The 19,497-nt window shown below is 42.2% G+C and overlaps 1 protein-coding gene across 1 annotated transcript in view; it reads right to left on the bottom strand.

The window, feature by feature from the left end:
* Positions 1 to 8,885: 8,885 nt before the first annotated feature.
* Positions 8,886 to 19,497, bottom strand: part of efemp1 (EGF containing fibulin extracellular matrix protein 1) — a 23,102-nt gene continuing 12,490 nt past the window's right edge. The window contains exons 7-11 of the mRNA XM_067422000.1: positions 17,023 to 17,142; positions 15,971 to 16,090; positions 12,567 to 12,690; positions 12,264 to 12,456; positions 8,886 to 9,893 (exon numbers count right to left, since the gene is read on the bottom strand). Of these exons, the coding sequence (XP_067278101.1) occupies positions 9,732 to 9,893; positions 12,264 to 12,456; positions 12,567 to 12,690; positions 15,971 to 16,090; positions 17,023 to 17,142 (719 nt within the window). The 3' untranslated portion in view covers positions 8,886 to 9,731. The remainder of the gene's footprint in view (positions 9,894 to 12,263; positions 12,457 to 12,566; positions 12,691 to 15,970; positions 16,091 to 17,022; positions 17,143 to 19,497) is intronic.

The following is a 19,497-nucleotide window of genomic DNA, read 5'->3' as shown; positions in this document are numbered from 1 at the left end:
CGCTGGTGCCTGAAGCACATGTGAAATCACAGCAATTCTACTGGCCGACAGAGATCAGGAGACGAAGCATAGCGTGTCATCAACCTATGTTTGCTTATTTAAAAATAAACAATTTAGAAAATAGTTTGTGTACTGTTCGATTAACTGAGACTTCCTTACAGCACTCGCATGCTGTTGCCGTTGTTTGTTTCGTTGCTTCTATTGCTCTCCTCTTTTGTAAGTCGCTTTGGATAAAAGTGTCTGCTAAATGATTAAATGTAAATGTACGTCCCAAAAGACTATAAAGAACGCAAATGGTAAGTGTTCAGGCTCTGAAAATTTATTACTTGCCATTCTTTTTACTTTTTACTATATAAAGATCAGTGCTGGGAGTAACGCATTACAAAAGTAATAAATTACAGTAGCTTGTTAATTTTTGCTGTAACGCAGTAGTGTAAGGCTTTACTAATACATTTTCAGTAATATTTTACTCTGTATATTTTCAGTAATGCTTGCGTTACACCCCCCCCCACACACACACAAAAACGGAAAAGGAAAGGAAAAAAAAACAGCGATACAATAACGAATGAAAAATGCAAGTTATTACCTGTTCATGGTCATTGAATGGCCGCATGGTGTCCAGGTTAGTAAATAAAGACTAAATGACAGCTTCTGATATATTCGTATAGTGATTTACTTCATTCATCTCCCTCTTGCTCGTGTACATTTGTATATTGTGTGACATAGTGTTGTTTATTGCAGATTTTACAGAAGTGCCGCATTAGGCATGATTTCAGCCCCTGTGCTCACGCTGGCCAGTGGAAAAGTGGCTAAAGAAGGTTTAAAGGCTCTGTCGTTTCAAAGTATAGCACAACGGTGAGCGCGTCGAAGAACAGACGAGAGGCGCGCGCTGCTGAGCCAAACTAAACACTTGGGTGAAGATGACAGAATAAGACTAATGCACACCATCGTTTTGATTTTTATAGTAATAAAGTAATTTAGTTCAGTTAGAGAACAGACCGTTCAAATAAAAACTGAAGGTGTCTGCTATGATATCCAAACGTGTCGCAGTATCAATCAATCAATCAACTTTATTTATATAGCGCTTTTACAATCACGATTGTGTCAAAGCAGCTTCACAGTGTCAAACAGGATAATATTGCAACAAAATTAGATTTGGCTGTACAGCCGTACTGGAGTAAACAGTGATGTTATCAGCTTATTTTAATTTATCATAGAGAGACAATGCTGACAGATCATTATTATAGTTTATAGATTTAAATAAGACCTAATTCATACATTTTATTTGTATAATAAGTTGAATAACTTTAATCATATTTTTAGTGTCCCCAACTGAGCAAGCCAAGCCAAAGGCGACAGTGGCAAGGAACCAAAACTCCATCAGGGCGTGATGGAGAAAAATAAACCTTGGGAGAAACCAGACTCAGTCGGGGTGCCAGTTCTCCTCTGGCCTATTAACACACCGTGTAAGATTATTATTCTGGCAACCTTACAGGTCAGAAATCATATTAGATTGGAATATTCAAAATTTCAGGGTATCACAGCATTTCAGCAAAATTTCAGCAGTAGCCTAAAAACGCAGCAGGAGTCAGATCTTGAGCTGACAGACAAGATGATCGCGGAAGATTTGGCGTCTATCAAAGGGAGTTTGTCATTATGTTGTGTTTTTCATTAAGAATAATGAAGGCTAATTCTAAACGGAAACTAAAATCTGCTTGGCCGCACAGAGCTGTCATTTACTGACGAGCTGTCATTCACGGTGTGCGCTCACTGGCCCATTTTCAGTTCATATGGAAGCACTCCCTTTGCATCCGCTCCCATTATTACTGCCCGAAGCGGCCGTGCGAATGTTCCTTTCGGTTAGATAGAATTAGTCATTTAAAAGCCCAGACACCATTATTACCGGTGTTGTCACATCACACTTTGATTAACCGGTGGGAAAATGTCCACACCTTCACATCCCTACTGTACATTCGTGAGATGGATGCGCATTGCTTAGAGTTTATCACAGATAAGGTGATCACAGATGTTCTCTCCAGACTGGACTATTGTAATGCTCTTCTGGCTGAGCTTCCAGCATGCACTATCAAACCCTTGCAGCTGGTCCAGAATGCAGCGGCGAGAGTGGTCTTTAATGAGCCGAAGAGAACGCATGTTACGCCTCTCTTCATCAAACTGCACTGGTTGCCAATGGCTGCTCGCATCAAATTCAAGGCACTAGTTCTCGCCTACAAAACAACCACTGGCTCTGCACCAATATACCTAAACTCACTTCTTCAGACTTACACACCCTCCAGAAGCTTGCGTTCTGCGAGTGAGTGACGCATCGTTGTTCCATCCCAAAGAGGCATGAAATCGCTCTCACGGACATTTTCCTGGACCGTTCCCACCTGGTGGAATGACCTGCCGATCTCAATTCGTGCTGCCGAGTCTGTAGCCATTCTTAAAAAACATCTTAAGACACATATTTTCCAATTGCACCTGACCAATAAAGAATAGTACTTAACTATCCATTAAATTGTGTTTGTCCCAAAAAAAAAAAAAAAAAAAAAATGTGTGTACTGTGCTCCATGAACTGAGAATTCTTGCAGCTCTTGCAGGTTGTTGGCCTTGTTTTTGATAAAAGCGTCTGCTTTTGATTAAATGTAAATGATAAGGACAAGAACGTAGGCTAGTCAAATTCAACCTTTGTCTAAAACCGAAATAACTATCGATGTCGCAACAATAAGAATAGAACAAATGCGCATATTTTCATAACTTACAGTTTACACACAGTTCTGTTGTGTCTATGAACAGATCTAAGCTATACCCAGATATATCACTTTACCTCTACAATACATATAACAGAATTGGATCCTTTGTGATTCTGTCTGTCATGATTTCTTGCAGCTTTCACTTTTTCCTCTATTGTTAGCCTGGATAGCCCACAGTCATTATGCTTCATCATATTTCCTTCTACAGGATGTAAAATGCTCTCTGGTAGCCTACATTTGAGAATGTTAAGAGTTACTTCTGTAGTTATTTTAGGTGAAAGTAACTCAAAAGTAATACAGGAATAATGTAACGCATTACAATTCGGAGACAGTAATATTGTAATGTAAAGAATTACTTTTAAATAGCAGTAATAACTAATCTATAATATATTACAGTTTGGAAGTAACTTGCACAACACTGATAAAGTACAAGGTTTCTCACAAAGCTTTCTGCTGTACTCAATGATTTTGTGAATCACTGACTGAATCTTATGAAAGAATAAATATGTAGCACAAGGTTTAAATAAAGAGGTAGGCTATACAGTTTTTGATCAAACTTAAAAACATGAGAAGGCATCAAGCGAGGGTCATTAGAAAAGGTTATTGATGTAAACTATCAGTCAAAAGTTAAGATACAATTTCCCATTAAAGAGAATGTAAAAGTGTGTCCTAACTTTTGACTGGTAGTGTGGAAAGAAGACATTTGGTTTTTGTTGCCACTGGACTTTCTTCTCAAGGCCAAAAAATATGCAGAATTTGTATCTCCAAACTCAAGCCATTTTACTCTAGACCTGATAAAAGCACCCCATGGTTTTTCTAGATAGAAATCATTCAGTCTGCCTTGTAAAATATAAAGAGACTCCTTGTAGGGCTGCACGATTAACCAAAATTACAAAAGAGAGAAGAAAACATACATGATACATAGATCTTACAAAAGCTATTTGATTTATGACATCTTCTCCAGCCATGCCACTGAGAGCTCAATTTGAAAGAATACATCCAGTGAGTGCAAGCAAGTGTGTGTAGCGAATTAGCTCAAAGGGGAAAAATTAATAATTATTCATAACTCATTATGTTTAATTATGAATATTTGAATCAGTTAATAAAATTAATTTGATGTAGCTACATTAACATTACAAGCAATCAAGCAGTTCATCCTGTGCACACCCAGTATTAATTATTAATTCATTCTAAGATTCTAACGATATTGTAAACAAGTGTTATTTTGGGAATGCACCAGTCGGTGGCTAACGTGAATTATGATCAGGTTGTGGCAACAGAACACAAACTATAATCAAGTGTCATGATGTCAAAATAGTGATTTATTAGTTTTTTTATTAAACCATTGTAATCCTTATAGTACTTCCATTTTTTTACTAAATGTAACTGTAATCTGATTATTTAGTTTTTTGACGTGACTTCATTGAGTTACAGTTACTAGTTTTTTTTATATATATATATATCTTGATTACATTATGCTGTTACTTGTATTTCATTACTCCCCAACCCTGGATCCGAAATTCTTGGCTATAACTGGGCAGACAGAAAATTAATATCTGGCCTCCATGGCCGTGACTGAGACAACAGGGAGCACAGGTAAAACATAGTTCACAAGCGGACACTGCCGCCTCGGGAGGAGCTCTAGTAGTGTGTGCAGCCCAAACAATTAAGATGGTGATAGCCATCACATACAGTGCAAATGACAGGGGGTAGTAACCCTGACTCAGATGCACTGAGACCACTGGACTTGGTGGAGCTGAGACCACTGGACATGGTGGAGCTGAGACCACTGGACTTGGTGGAGCTGAGACCACTGGACTTGGTGGAGCTAAGACCACTGGACTTGGTGGAGCTGAGACGACTGGACATGGTGGAGCTGAGACCACTGGACATGGTGGAGCTGAGACCACTGGACTTGGTGGAGCTAAGACCGCTGGACTTGGTGGAGCTGAGACCAGTGGACTTGGTGGAGCTGAGACCGCTGGACTTGGTGGAGCTGAGACCGCTGGACTTGCTGGAGCTGAGACCACTGGACTTGGTGGAGCTGAGACCACTGGACTTGGTGGAGCTGAGACCACTGGACTTGGTGGAGCTAAGACCGCTGGACTTGGTGGAGCTGAGACCAGTGGACTTGGTGGAGCTGAGACCGCTGGACTTGGTGGAGCTGAGACCGCTGGACTTGCTGGAGCTGAGACCACTGGACTTGGTGGAGCTGAGACCACTGGACTTGGTGGAGCTGAGAACACTGGACTTGGTGGAACTGAGACCACTGGACATGGTGGAGCTGAGACCACTGGACTTGGTGGAGCTGAGACCACTGGACATGGTGGAGCTGAGACCACTGGACTTGGTGGAGCTGAGACCACTGGACTTGGTGGAGCTGAGACCACTGGACTTGGTGGAGCTAAGACCGCTGGACTTGGTGGAGCTGAGACCAGTGGACTTGGTGGAGCTGAGACCGCTGGACTTGGTGGAGCTGAGACCGCTGGACTTGCTGGAGCTGAGACCACTGGACTTGGTGGAGCTGAGACCACTGGACTTGGTGGAGCTGAGAACACTGGACTTGGTGGAACTGAGACCACTGGACATGGTGGAGCTGAGACCACTGGACTTGGTGGAGCTGAGACCACTGGACATGGTGGAGCTGAGACCACTGGACTTGGTGGAGCTGAGACCACTGGACATGGTGGAGCTGAGACCACTGGACTTGGTGGAGCTGAGACCACTGGACTTGGTGGAGCTGAGACCACTGGACTTGGTGGAGCTGAGACCACTGGACTTGGTGGAGCTGAGACCACGAGACTTGGTGGAGCTGAGACCACTGGACTTGGTGGAGCTGAGACCACTGGACATGGTGGAGCTGATACCACTGGACTTGGTGGAGCTGAGACCACTGGACATGGTGGAGCTGAGACCACTGGACTTGATGGAGCTGAGACCACTGGACATGGTGGAGCTGAGATCACTGTACTTGGTGGAGCTGAGATCACTGGACTTGGTGGAGCTGAGACCACTGGACTTGGTGGAGCTGAGATCACTGGACTTGGTGGAGCTGAGACCACTGGACTTGGTGGAGCTGAGATCACTGGACTTGGTGGAGCTGAGACCACTGGACATGGTGGAGCTGAGACCACTGGACTTGGTGGAGCTGAGACCACTGGACATGGTGGAGCTGAGACCACTGGACATGGTGGAGCTGAGACCACTGGACTTGGTGGAGCTGAGACCACTGGACTTGGTGGAGCTGAGACCACTGGACTTGGTGGAGCTGAGACCACTGGACTTGGTGGAGCTGAGACCACTGTACTTGGTGGAGCTGAGACCACTGTACTTGGTGGAGCTGAGACCACTGGACATGGTGGAGCTGAGACCACTGGACTTGGTGGAGCTGAGACCACTGGACTTGGTGGAGCTGAGACCACTGGACTTGGTGGAGCTGAGACCGCTGGACTTGGGGAAGCTGAGACCGCTGGACTTGGGGAAGCTGAGACCACTGGACTTGGTGGAGCTGAGACCACTGGACTTGGGGAAGCTGAGACCACTGGACTTGGTGGAGCTGAGACCGCTGGACATGGGGGAGCTGAGACCACTGGACTTGGTGGAGCTGAGACCGCTGGACATGGGGAAGCTGAGACCACTGGACTTGGTGGAGCTGAGACCACTGGACTTGAGGAAGCTGAGACCACTGGACTTGGTGGAGCTGAGACCACTGGACTTGAGGAAGCTGAGACCACTGGACTTGGTGGAGCTGAGACCACTGGACATGGTGGAGCTGAGACCGCTGGACTTGGTGGAGCTGAGACCACTGGACTTGGTGGAGCTGAGACCACTGGACTTGGTGGAGCTGAGACCACTGGACTTGGTGGAGCTGAGACCACTGGACTTGGTGGAGCTGAGACCGCTGGACTTGGTGGAGCTGAGACCACTGGACTTGGGGAAGCTGAGACCACTGGACTTGGTGGAGCTGAGACCACTGGACTTGGTGGAGCTGAGACCGCTGGACTTGGGGAAGCTGAGACCACTGGACTTGGTGAAGCTGAGACCACTGTACTTGGTGGAGCTGAGACCACTGGACTTGAGGAAGCTGAGACCACTGGACTTGGTGGAGCTGAGACCGCTGGACTTGGGGAAGCTGAGACCACTGGACTTGGTGGAGCTGAGACCACTGGACTTGGTGGAGCTGAGACCACTGGACTTGGTGGAGCTGAGACCACTGGACTTGGTGGAGCTGAGACCGCTGGACTTGGGGAAGCTGAGACCACTGGACTTGGTGGAGCTGAGACCGCTGGACATGGTGGAGCTGAGACCACTGTACTTGGTGGAGCTGAGACCACTGGACTTGGTGGAGCTGAGACCACTGGACTTGGTGGAGCTGAGACCACTGGACTTGGTGGAGCTGAGACCACTGGACTTGGTGGAGCTGAGACCACTGGACTTGGTGGAGCTGAGACCACTGGACTTGGTGGAGCTGAGACCCCTAGATTTAAGACTTTAGGACTTGGTGGTGCGAGCCCGGTATATATAGTCCCGTTTTAATGTCACTGTTTTTTTAAACTGTGTTAAAGTGAGTACAAAAAGATTACAAATAGTCATTGTCAACAATTAAAATACATTTTAATAAAAAATAAAAAGCTCTATTATTAACAATAATGTTAATACAACATGAAATAGTTTTTTAAATGTTGTATTTTTCCATCCTTGTTAAAGACTCTGAGATGTGGATATGGACATCTGTGTTTCATCTAGATAATTATTTCAGGATAAAGTGTTTATTTAAAAGCAGAGCAGATGAATTATGAATGAATGCAAAGCCAGAGTTCGGTTATTGTCATCAGTGCAAATCATACTGCAGGTTAACATACTGTAACTAACCCATCATATGATACCTGTACTGAGCGAACGTTTAATATGTGGGAGCTCACAAGGTTTACTGGCAAAATACAGATACCCCCTTTATCATACAGCATGACCACTATTTTAACATTTATATTAAAGTAAAAAAGTATAAAAAGTATAAAAAAGTTCAATTTTAAAGCTTTTTGTTTTACATACAAGTGTTTGTTAGATGTATTGTTAAACAATGAAGAAACAATGTTCAACAAATGAAAGCAAAACAAAAAGAAAGAGTCTATCAGTAACGTAAACCTTCACATCAATGAATTACAAGTGCTACCATGTGCCGGAACATTTATACGCGATACTGGAATAATGTGTGTGCGGTTTCTTAAATTAGCAGGGCTCCAGACTTGTGAAAAAAATTAATATGATTAATTTGAACTTTGAGTTTGTCAAAAAATAAAGGGACAATTAATAAACCAAGGCCTGAAAGCCTATGCATTATAAAGTAATGAGCGAGACATTTTGTTAATGACTGTGCCAGAAGAATAGTGTGAGCGATGTATTACGTCTGGTTTCTCAGTATCATCTCAGTCAGCGTTCATTATGATTCACACACGTGCAGTGAGACGATTGAAGCGCTTTCAGATGTGTCAGTGTTGATGGGAAACGCTAGTGTGGACGGGGAGCATTTCCAAACAAAACTGCTGTCTTTAAATGTGTCCAGATGAATGTAGACGCAGCCTTAGATTATGACTTTGGCAAGCGTGCAGTAGAGTGTGTGTATGTGTGTGTGTGTGTGTATGTGAGACTAAACATCACCCCCATCCTTCATATATTTAGGGTTTCAAGCGCTGAAACTCTATTGTCATTGTTTGTGGGCACACTCTGAGGACACCTAAACAAAGGGGTGTAAATCAGGAAGAGGTGGTGTTATAACTGTCAAAAAACCTTTAAAAAACACATTTCTTCTTAGTAAATTGCCTGTCTTTTCCATCTATGATCTAAGTGGTTACAGGCTTGCTAAATAAAATATAATACATTTTTACGCATATGTGCTTAAAGGAATTAATTGCTTGAACCTCAATAATTGCTGAGCTCAAAGCTCAGTCATCCATTCTGTGGATGAACACATTACTGTACCGAGCATGACCCCTCTACGCCACGACCCTAGACGATGATGATATTATCTGAGGAAAACCATTTTAGTGGCAGTCTGGAGCCCTGAATAAGAGTCAGTTTATTTTATGATGACTGCAAGACAAAAGTGCATAACAGGGTTTCTGCAGGTTTAATGAGGGTACATTTAAGACCGGTTTAAAAACATTTAAAGAAAATGTAAGGAATAAATTGGAGGGAACATGTCAATATGTTCTCTAAATGTGAATGATCCGTATTAGCAACAACTCAAAGTTAAAAAATAAAATACAATTTCTAACAGATCTCCATAACTTTATAACTCATTTTACAAAAAAAGCTTACAGTTTAAGAAATAGATTTTATGATTAAAAGAAGATCAAATATCTTCAGATGGGGTCATAAAAATCAACTTAATTCAAATGCAAGTTATTTCCATACGCAATGACAGATATTGGTCTTGTTTTAGCCATAAACTCACTTAACTTTGTTTTATTTCTCAAGACTTAATTTTTTCATTTTGCGTCTCAAGTAAATGTCTCTTGATTTAAGGATGTTTGGATATTTGTACTGGAAAAATCCCAGATACATTTTTTTTGCAGTTCATGCAATTCAATTTAGGGCCCTTTGAAATGTATTTTATTAATTTATTTTTTGTTTTATAGTTTATTCCGTTTAAATTTTTCTGGGCTCTGTTTTAATATTTAAATTAAATTGTATTGATCAAAAAGCATGTCTAATTAATTGAAATCAGACAGTTTAACAGCAATTTATTAAACGTTTAACAAAAAATTTAATGTTGGGCCCTATGAAAGAGGTTTTCTTTTTTATTGAATTTAAGACTTTCTGCTCCAATTTAAGACATTTTTAAGACCTTCAATAGTGGAAGGTCAAATTTAAGACTGTTTAAGACCCGCAGAAACCCTGATAACGCCTTGCCATCGTTGGCTGTGACTTTAATGCAAGCGTGCCTGATATGTTTAACCGTGAGAAGCAGCGGAAGTGTTAGAAAGCGTAGGGTCCCACGATGATGGTGAGCCGCAGTAAAGAGCTGGAGCGATAGTTCATCAGTGTGTGTTGAGTGATCATCTCCAGATCCACCATGAGCTCCAGCGGACCCTCCAGGGATTTGGTCAAGACCAGCATCGCACCGACGCTGCTGAAGCGCTAATGCAAGAAAACACAAACACACACAAATCAGGAATATTCACAAATCTGTCCTCAAAATCCATCAATTATGGTACCAGAAATTAATGGGGCAGCACATTTATTTTTAGATTTTAGGGTTAGGGTTAGTTACTTGTAATATATGCAATATTTACTGTTAAGTACATGGAGTAATGTGTAACTATGTCACCTTAAAATAAAGAATAAATGGAGCAGTCTGAAGTGAACAAAGGAGTCAACTTGTGTCAGGAGCATTATCCTGCTGGAAGAGCCACAGCCACCAGAATACCGTTTCCATCAAAGGCTGAACATGGTCTCAGCAATGCTTAGGTAGGTGGAGCGTCACTGTTGGTGCTTTCGGCGGGGTCAGGGGTCAGAGGTCACCCTATGCCGCCCCATACGCCTCAAACTGAGCTGCTCTGTGTATTCTGACAGCTTTCTATCAGAACCAGCATTAACTTCTGGAGCAGTTTGAGCTCCAGTAGCTCGTCTGATCGGACCCCACGGGCCAGCCTTCGCTCCCCACGGTCATCAATGAGCCTTGGCCGCCCGTGACCCTGTGGCCGGTTCTCCACTGGTCCTTCCTTGGAGCACTTTTGATAGATACTGACCACTGCAGACCGGGAACAGCCCACAAGAGCTGCAGTTTTGGAGATGCTCTGACCCAGTCGTCTAGCCGTCACAATCTGGCCAAACTCGCTCAAATCCTTACGCTTGCCCATTTCTCCTGCTTCACACACATCAACTCTGAGGACTAAATGTTCACTTGCTGCCTAATATATCCCACCCACTAACAGAAGAGATCATCTGGGTTATTCACATCACCTGTTAGTGGTCATAATGTTATGCCTAATCTGTGTATATTTGATGTTGTGCCATTGGGAAAACCAAACTGAATTTCGTCTGGAAAATGCACTTCACAAATAAACTTGGTGAGCATTACCTTTTCTAACTTGAAATGTGAGAAGATGGAAAGACTGAATGCACCATGTGACCAGTCACACTGAATGTGCTCATTTCATTGGCCTACAGCACCACCCAGTGGTCAAATCACAGATCTGAACTGACTTCAGCTGAACAAGAGCACGAACCGTTTGCATGATGTAAAGCTGCTTTGAAACAATCTGTACTATATAAAGTGCTATATGTAAATAAAATATTATGTTTTGACTAATAACACATTTACAATGAGAAATATTAAGCCACCACATGTTTAAAACAGCCAAGAATATGGTTTGACTGAAAGAATCTGCAAAAGAAATGGCTGTAGGTGCCAATGATGGCCGCTCGAGTTAGTGACTCATTTAATGAGGCTTCAGGCTCGACTCAACAAAAAACACCCAAAACAACTCAAGCCTTTAATGAAATATCATAAGAGTCCCATAAAAACATGACAGGATCCATCGTGCCATATGTAATCACATTTGGATTTATTAGATAGATGCAAAAGAATGTGTGGAAAACAATTAAAGTCACCGGAACAACATTTTATTAGACATCGCATCCACAAAGGTTAGTGACACTTAGGTTAGTGTGTGGCTCTGGAACTGCCAGACTATTAAACATGAATACAATCTGACCTTTAAACCTAGTCTACATTTAATTTGTATCAATCTTTTTGTAGTATTTGCTGCTTTTCTCTCTCTTAAGGCCCGGGGACACACTGCAAGCGTGCCGTGAGCGTCTCGGCTGCGTGGCGTGTCCGTTTTTATTTCGGCTCTCATGTTAACCGGTTAGAGCTTGCATACTGCCTGCGTCAGCCGCGCAGAAAACGCGTGCATGCTTCAAATAGAAGAGACGCCTATTTTTCACGCGAACGTGTTGGAAGCGTTTCTAGGCAAAATAGCATAGGAAAAGATGTTTATATGCCATTTTGACACGAATACATATTAATAAATGACATTTTCATGTTTGAAAGTCTGTATGTTAACATAAATGCAGATATAGGCCTACTTGTAATAATAAAAAACAACATAATTATCGATTTTGAAATATTAAACCTGTCAATACAGAACGAAATATTGCGTAGCCTATTTTGCCGTCAATACCATATATATGTATGGTCAATAGGCTACTGCCGACGTTGTCTTTGCTGTATCAATAGGCAATATATTTATATTTAACATGAAGTATAGGGCTTCCCCGTACATTAATCCCAGCAGCAGCGCCGCTTCAGGCACGCTTCTGGTGTGCAAAGACAGAGAAAACGCCAGGCGGCCGCCCCGCGGATGACACGCAGCAGACACGCCACGCTTGCAGTGTGTCTCCGGCCTTAATGTGTGTCTATGCGAGAGAGAGAGAGAGAGAGAGAGAGAGAGAGAGAGAGAGAGAGAGAGAGAGAGAGAGAGAGAGCTTGTGTTGGTTACTCACCCTAAGGAAGAACTCTCCTCCCTCATTGCCAGCTTTGATTCTGAAGGTGTAGTGAGCGCTGGGGAAGATGTTTGTGGCTTGAATCTGAAAGATGTCTGCCGGTACGCTGCGCTCTGAATGGAGGCTCATGTATTTGTGAACTATAGACTGCGGCAGGCCTCGACACGCACCCGCAGACTGGCACGAACACCGGCTAGGAATCAAAGCAAGAAGATGACTCTTGTTTTCCATGCTTTAATGCATTAAGTCAAAACTTAGTGTCTCTGGTGGGTGTCTGTGCTCTTCATCTCTAGTCCATCTTACTTTTCTGCTGTCAGCGTGTACGGCTCCTGACACGGGTTCTGAGGGTAACAGCGATGACCTCCATAATAGTTCCAGCACATCTCATCTTCCCTGCACTCATGGCCCGTTTCACACTCGTTGATGTCTTCCATTCCGGAGAAAATATTGTGATTAGCAATGTGTCAATAATATATGAGAATGCAGTACAACTTCCAAACTTACAACTTCCAAACAACTCGCTCTATTGTTCTTTCATCTCCTAAGACTGCCGAAATAACTCCAATGCTTAAGGGTCAGTTTGCCAACTTTGATCTAATTTATCATTTATTTCAAAAATATTGGAAAGATTGTTCCAGTTCAGGTCTGCCCATCTGGTCCGGTCTGGTTTCTGTCCATTACACAGCAACAGTACAAGTGACCAATGGTCTGATTCTGGACCCTTAACTATACTCGTCTTGCTTGATTTAAGTGTGACCAATTCTAAACAAGTTCTTTGAGATATATTAATCTCTGTTGGTATTACTGGTGTCCATCTCACTTGGTTTAGATCCTATTTGTCTGGTCAGTTTGTTGACGTAAAGCTTTCAGATCATATTCTTTATGTGCTGCCACTGGTGTTCCTCAAGGCTCTGTCTTGGGCCCTCTTTTATTTATTGTCTATTACCTCCTAGTCATATTTTTTTAGGAAATTTGGTATTAATTTCCACTGATATGCAGATGCCACTCAGCTCTATATATCCTCCAAGCCCAGTTCTACCCTTCTTCTTCCCTCTTAGACTGTTTAGATGAGATCAAATCCTGGTGCTCGTGCAATGTTCTCAAGCTAAATACTGATAAAACAGGTTCTTCTTATTGGCACTAAATCCAATTTGGACAACGTTTTACTTACTATTGATAATTCCATAATTTCCATGTCTTCTTAGGTTAAGTGTTTGAGTGTTTGAGTGTTTGAGTGTAGTTTGTCATTTGAAACACACGTTAACTCTTTTCCCACCAGCATTTGTGAAAAACATTGCCAGCCAATGCCAGCATTATTGAACATTTTCGCAAAATGTTATGGCCCAAGAATACTTTGTTGTATGAATATCTTAACATGCAATGAAACAATGAAAGAAAAACAAATTTTATTCTATCTTAATGCATCCTTTTTATAATCAACACTTGAATGTGGGGATATTTCATAAAATGAGCAACATTTTGCAAAAGCAGAGAAAATCACCAAAACACAGATGGAGTCCATTAACGCCTCAAAGCTTAACAGTCCTAGAGCTCATATAGGTCCATATTTCATTCAGTAACACTAGGCAGTTTTGATTTATATGCTTTTTAAAGATGCCCTAGAATGAGTTGAAACAATATGTTAAATTGTTCTCTGATATCTACATAGAGGGTGTGTGGCTTATTTAAGGGCAAAAATTGTCCATTTACAAAAAAAGGTCCATTTACAACCCTATACAATTTCCCTGGGATGTAATGCTCTGTTTTTGCCTTGAATATTAATGAATATTAATGTGGAGCTCTGCTCTGATTGGCTTATTTCAGCAGCTCACAGCAGTTCAGCGAATCGGCTCGTGAGTTCTGACAGAACACAGACCGACTGAACGACACTTTAAGCAGAACATCTCAAATGGAGATTGATCAAATACAGCTTACTTGTTTATTGGTGTTTACAGATCATGCGCGCGCGTGAAAGAGCTCACATTCGTGCGGTTGCCAGATTTCAGTAATTTAAATCCCCCAAACAGAGCTTTTCTGTGAAAAGAAACCTGTATACTATCAGGTGTTTTACCTAAACATGTCCAATCTGGCAACCACATGCATACGAGCTCTCTTTCTCTCTCTCACGCGCGGATGATCTGAAAACACCAATAAACAAGTAAGCTGTATTTTATCAATCTCCATTTGAGATGTTCTGCGTAAAGTGTCGTTCAGTCTACATTTTAGACTTGTCTTTTTTCGTCAGCGATATTGCATGTTTATATAACGTTAGTCACAATGTAGGCTAACGTTACGCAGTGACTGTGATGTCGCTTAATCTGAAATACAAATAGGCAGAAACATCATAGGAAACGCCATACTTCAGTTCTCAAAAATATAAATATATAACTTATATTTTTACTAAATGAATAGCCTCAAATGACTGTCGTTTTAACTTATGGTGGAAAAGGTGACGTTTGCTAGAAGGATCGAGTGAATGATCTGTAAGCAAAGTATCTACGGTTAAATAGCCCCTTTCTTCAGTTTAAGACGCTGAGCGAAATTTGCCTGAAATGGGCTGAACAAACGAACAATCTTAAATTAAATTGTTGTGGGATCCGACTATAATAAACCTCAACCATGACTGGTGAGATTTTTTATCTGTGGGAAGGGTAGAAAAGTCCTCCCATCTCCAGTCTGAACATGAAGTCCATATGAGCAGCTTGTTCTGATGATCCGGCTCCGTCAGTTCCGCCTGATAATGAACATATTTGGACAGATGCAAATGTTGGCGGCGAGCATATTAATGATCCCCAGCGCTTGCGTCACGGTTGGGTTTATGTTGAGAATCGCCTGTTTTTTCTGTGGTGTTTTTGATTCACAAGATTTACATCAGAAGGAGGAGCTCAATGGTGTTTGAGACTCACAGTATGTGTTGTCCATGGACTGAACTCTTATCATTTCACCATGGTAAGGTTAATTCAATTTTTCATTCTAGGGCACCTTTAATGTTGATGATCGTGTTATTTTACATGTGGATCTGCTTACATATGAGATTGTTTGTTTGTGCATCTTCTTCTTCTGTGTTTTGATCAGGAGATTCTGTACTCTTTCAGAAGATGTGTAAAAGTTATAACAGTGAAAACACGGACAGCTGGAACATTCTGTCAATGGTGGGAAAAGAGTTAATAATGTCACTGGGCCAGTTTATGGTTCCTCTTACAGAACAGCAGTCATCTTACACATGTCCTATTTGAGTTACATCTCAAACTTCTCCATAAACCCACCCGGATAATTCCTAGAACCCTCTTCAGATGAGCACATCTCTCCTGTTCTTCATCAATTACTTCAACAGCTCAAAACATATTTCATCACCAGAAAAATTGAAATAGTAACCTGTATTACGCAATCCTTTAAGACATTTCTCCTTATATAGAACCTTTCTGGCATAACAAGTTATTAAAAACTGAGCTCTATTTAGAAAACCATGATTTTTTTTTCTAAGAGTGTAATATTGCCCATGGAAAATCCATTTTGATGAACAACTAACCCGCCTTTAGGTTTCATGCATACTGTATCGATTAAAGGAATAAAAGTAACAGGGGGTGAAGCAACATTGCAGTGAATTCCTGGCCATCTTGCTCTGCTGTGAAATATCTGGGTGTGGATGATAGAGAAGAGGCCAGGCAAAGACGAGTGTTATATTTTACGAAGGAGGAGGCCGGTACCTTGACACATTCTTGTTCTCTGCAGCTGATATCCCTCTGGGCAGGTGCAGGAATATCCACCCGGGCTGTTCATACACACATACTGGCACATGTAGCTGGAGAACGCACACTCGTCTGTGTCTGGACACACACCAGAACAACACACAACTCATTTACATACATTTACTGATCTGACTGCACTGGCACTATCAGATGATAATGGACTGATTTAAGCTGAATAACCACACTGTTGTCTTCTGTAGAGCTGCTTTTAGCTGAACTGAGCTTATTTAATAATTGGTAAACTTTGCTCAGTTAACTGAATCAGCACTGAAATGATTTGATCTGAATAATGACTCTATTGTTTTTTTTAAAAAGCTGCTTTACAGCAGAATTGAAACGTGACTAAAGGTGACTGGACGAAAGGCATCATGAGCTTTGTCTAACACAAGGCAGAGAACAATCTAGCTGATATTTTGTACTGCCGTCCAATTTAAATGTGAAAATCTGACGTATTTTATATGCAAATGCGTTTCAGTTTTGTTTAGTAAATAAACACATATTGCATATGATCAAGCAAGTGAAATTAATCACAAATATACAAAGCAAATATATGTAATATGCAATTGATGTGCTATAGTCAGAATGTCGCGTTATGAATGTGATTTTTCTGTAACAACACACTGGATCACAGACAATTTCCTTTGTTAAATATTGATGCATATTTTAATGAATATGTAAAATGTTCATATGAATATTTGCTTTATTTCAGCACTTTGTTATTTCTGTAGACTGAAATATGATACGTGCACTTTTGTCAAAACCCTTTGTTGTTTGATTTGTGTGTATTCATTGCGCCCTCTTGTGGACTGTTGATTTATAAATCTTGTGTTCACTTATCTTTTCCTATAGTGGAAATCTTTGAATTATTTTTTTTATTTAAATTAAGTTTTTCAGCCCTTTTGGCAGCTCTCATAACTATCTAAGCACTGAGCGTGTTTGACTGCGTTTAAACGAATGGCCTCGAGAGAGAAGTGTGTGTCCTCAAATCAAGCAGAGGAACATTCACTGACCCACACAAGAGACTGAATCCGGGGCCAGTTCATAACCCGGATCACACTGGCAGATGTACGAGCCCAGCAGGTTGAAACACTGATGCTGGCACGGCTGAGCCACATCACACTCATTCACATCTGAAACACAGGTCAAATCCACACACAGTTACTAACACGACTATAATTATACATGCACTCTATCTACACTTAATCCAGCACAAATCTGAGCATTTTTATATGTCCGTTAATAGTAACATATATTTCAGACACTAGTTAGTATTCTAATATTTATTATCCCTCAATTAAAACAGTTCCATAACAAGCCAAAGCATCAAGCAGGAGTTTGCGATATGTACGCTATCATCAGGATAATATTGTAATTGTTGTTTTAATGACATGGGAGCTGACATTATCAATTATGTGAATTACTTTTATTACCCAAACAAAAAAAGGCTTTAATAGTGCACACTTTCACTGCATGATGAAGCTTATTTGAATGATGCAAAATGCCTATACATAAACACTATTGTCAAAAGTACTGCCTTTACATGCACGTGAACTTTAATGCCATCCCATTGTTAACCCGTGGGGTTTAATCTGGAGTCGGCCCACCCTCTCTAACAGCGCCAGCTCTTCTGGGAAGGCTTTCCTCAAGGTTTAGGAGTGTGTTTATGGGGATTTTTGCCCATTTTTCTAGAAGCTCATTTGTGGGGTCAGGCACTGATGTTGGACGAGACGGCCTGGCTCTCAGTCTCCGCTCTAATTCATCCCAAAGCTGTTCTATCGGGTTGAGCTCAGGACTCTGAGCAGGCCAGTCCAGTTCCTCCACACCAAACTCCTCATCCATGTCTTTATGGGCCGACACTTTGTGCACTGGAGCGCAGTCATGCTGGGACAGGAAGGGGCCGTCCACAAACTGATCCCACAAAGTTGGGAGCATAAAATTGTCCAAAATCTTTTGGTGAAGCATTACGAGTTCCTTTCACTGGAACTAAGGGGCCATGCCCAACCCCTAAAAAACAACCCCACACCAAAATCCCCCCTTCACCAAACTTTACACTTGACACAATGCAGTCAGGCGAGTCCCGTTCTCCTGGCGACGGTCAAACCCAGACTCGTCCATGGGATCGTCAGACTGAAGCGTGATTGGTCGCTCAGAGAACACGTCTCACTGCTCTTGAGCCCCTGCCCTTACGAAAGTGAAAGTGAAGCACACCTTTTCCACCACACCACAGTGCCCTTGCAAATGCGATTTCTACCGAGGGGGAATGCAGTGGATTCAAACTAATCAGAAAATCCAAGTACTACCTATTCACTAGTGTGTTGACTTTGAATGTTGTTTTGCATTGGGCAAATAGAAATACCGTTGACATTAGGCTTAAGCACTGAGAGCAACATACACACAATGCCATATTTTGATATATTCCTGTAGGTCAATTAAAACATGCTGCTGCTAGAGTGTCAACAGCCCCTATCAGAGCAGCAACTAAACAACACACAGTAGTAACATTGAGTTTTGCTTGAATACCTAATAATAATAAATATGATACAAATTTGGATAAGTGTAGTTTAACACTTCTCGCATCTGCTTAGACACCACTCTCGTTTAACATGGTGTTCCTAGTCCTTCCTCCACCACCAACTCCGCCAGGGTCTTTATTGGCTCCTCTGACTTCTCATCATCCTCCTGCTCTGCCAGCTCTCCCCGATTGTCTGGCTTCACCAGTGCGGCCATGGTCTCCTGGCTTGCCAGATTCACTGTTGTCATCCAAGTCTTAACCTATGCCTAAGACCTTTTGACCTCCACATCTTTGGCACTCTGATCCCCTGATCCCACCTACAAACCCTTGGCTCCACCATGGCTCTTCGTCCTTCTGGCTCCGCAGCGGTGTCTCATCCTTTTGCTCTACTGGCACTTCTGGACTTCAGGATCTACACCACTTTTGCTCTGTTGGCTTCCTCCATTACTTTGGCTCCACTGTTGCCCTCATTCCTACCAGCTCCACCTCTTTTTTTCTGATTTCCTGGATGCACCTTGGTTCTCAGATCCTCCAGTTCCACCTTGGGTCTCCAATCCTGCAGCATGGCCCTGCTCCTCCAGTCCTCCAGCTCCACCCTGGTCTTCCCCCCACCTTCTCCACCTCGGCCTTCCGAATCCTTGGCTTCACAGTTGTCCCTCATCCTTAGACTTCCAGACCTTCAGCCCTTTTGCTCTGCCTCTTTCTTCTGATCCTCAGAGCCCCCTTGGTCCTTCTATCTTCCGGTTACACCTTGGGTCTCCAATCCTGCAGCATGGCCCTGCTTCTCCAGTCCTCCAGCTCCGAAGTCCTCCGAATCCCTGGCTCTGCTGGGGTCCACTGATCCTCAGGCTTTGCCATTGTTCTCCTTCCCTCCAGCTCCACAACCACAATATTACAACTACATTTAAGACACAATGTTGTCTCTTTTTAGCCCCATTTTGCCTATGAAAATATTTTCAAACAAAGCCACAAC

This window comes from Pseudorasbora parva, chromosome 17, assembly GCF_024679245.1.
Source record: "Pseudorasbora parva isolate DD20220531a chromosome 17, ASM2467924v1, whole genome shotgun sequence".
In the NCBI taxonomy this organism is placed as follows: Eukaryota; Metazoa; Chordata; class Actinopteri; order Cypriniformes; family Gobionidae; genus Pseudorasbora; species Pseudorasbora parva.
This window is presented reverse-complemented; position numbering and strand designations above follow the sequence as displayed.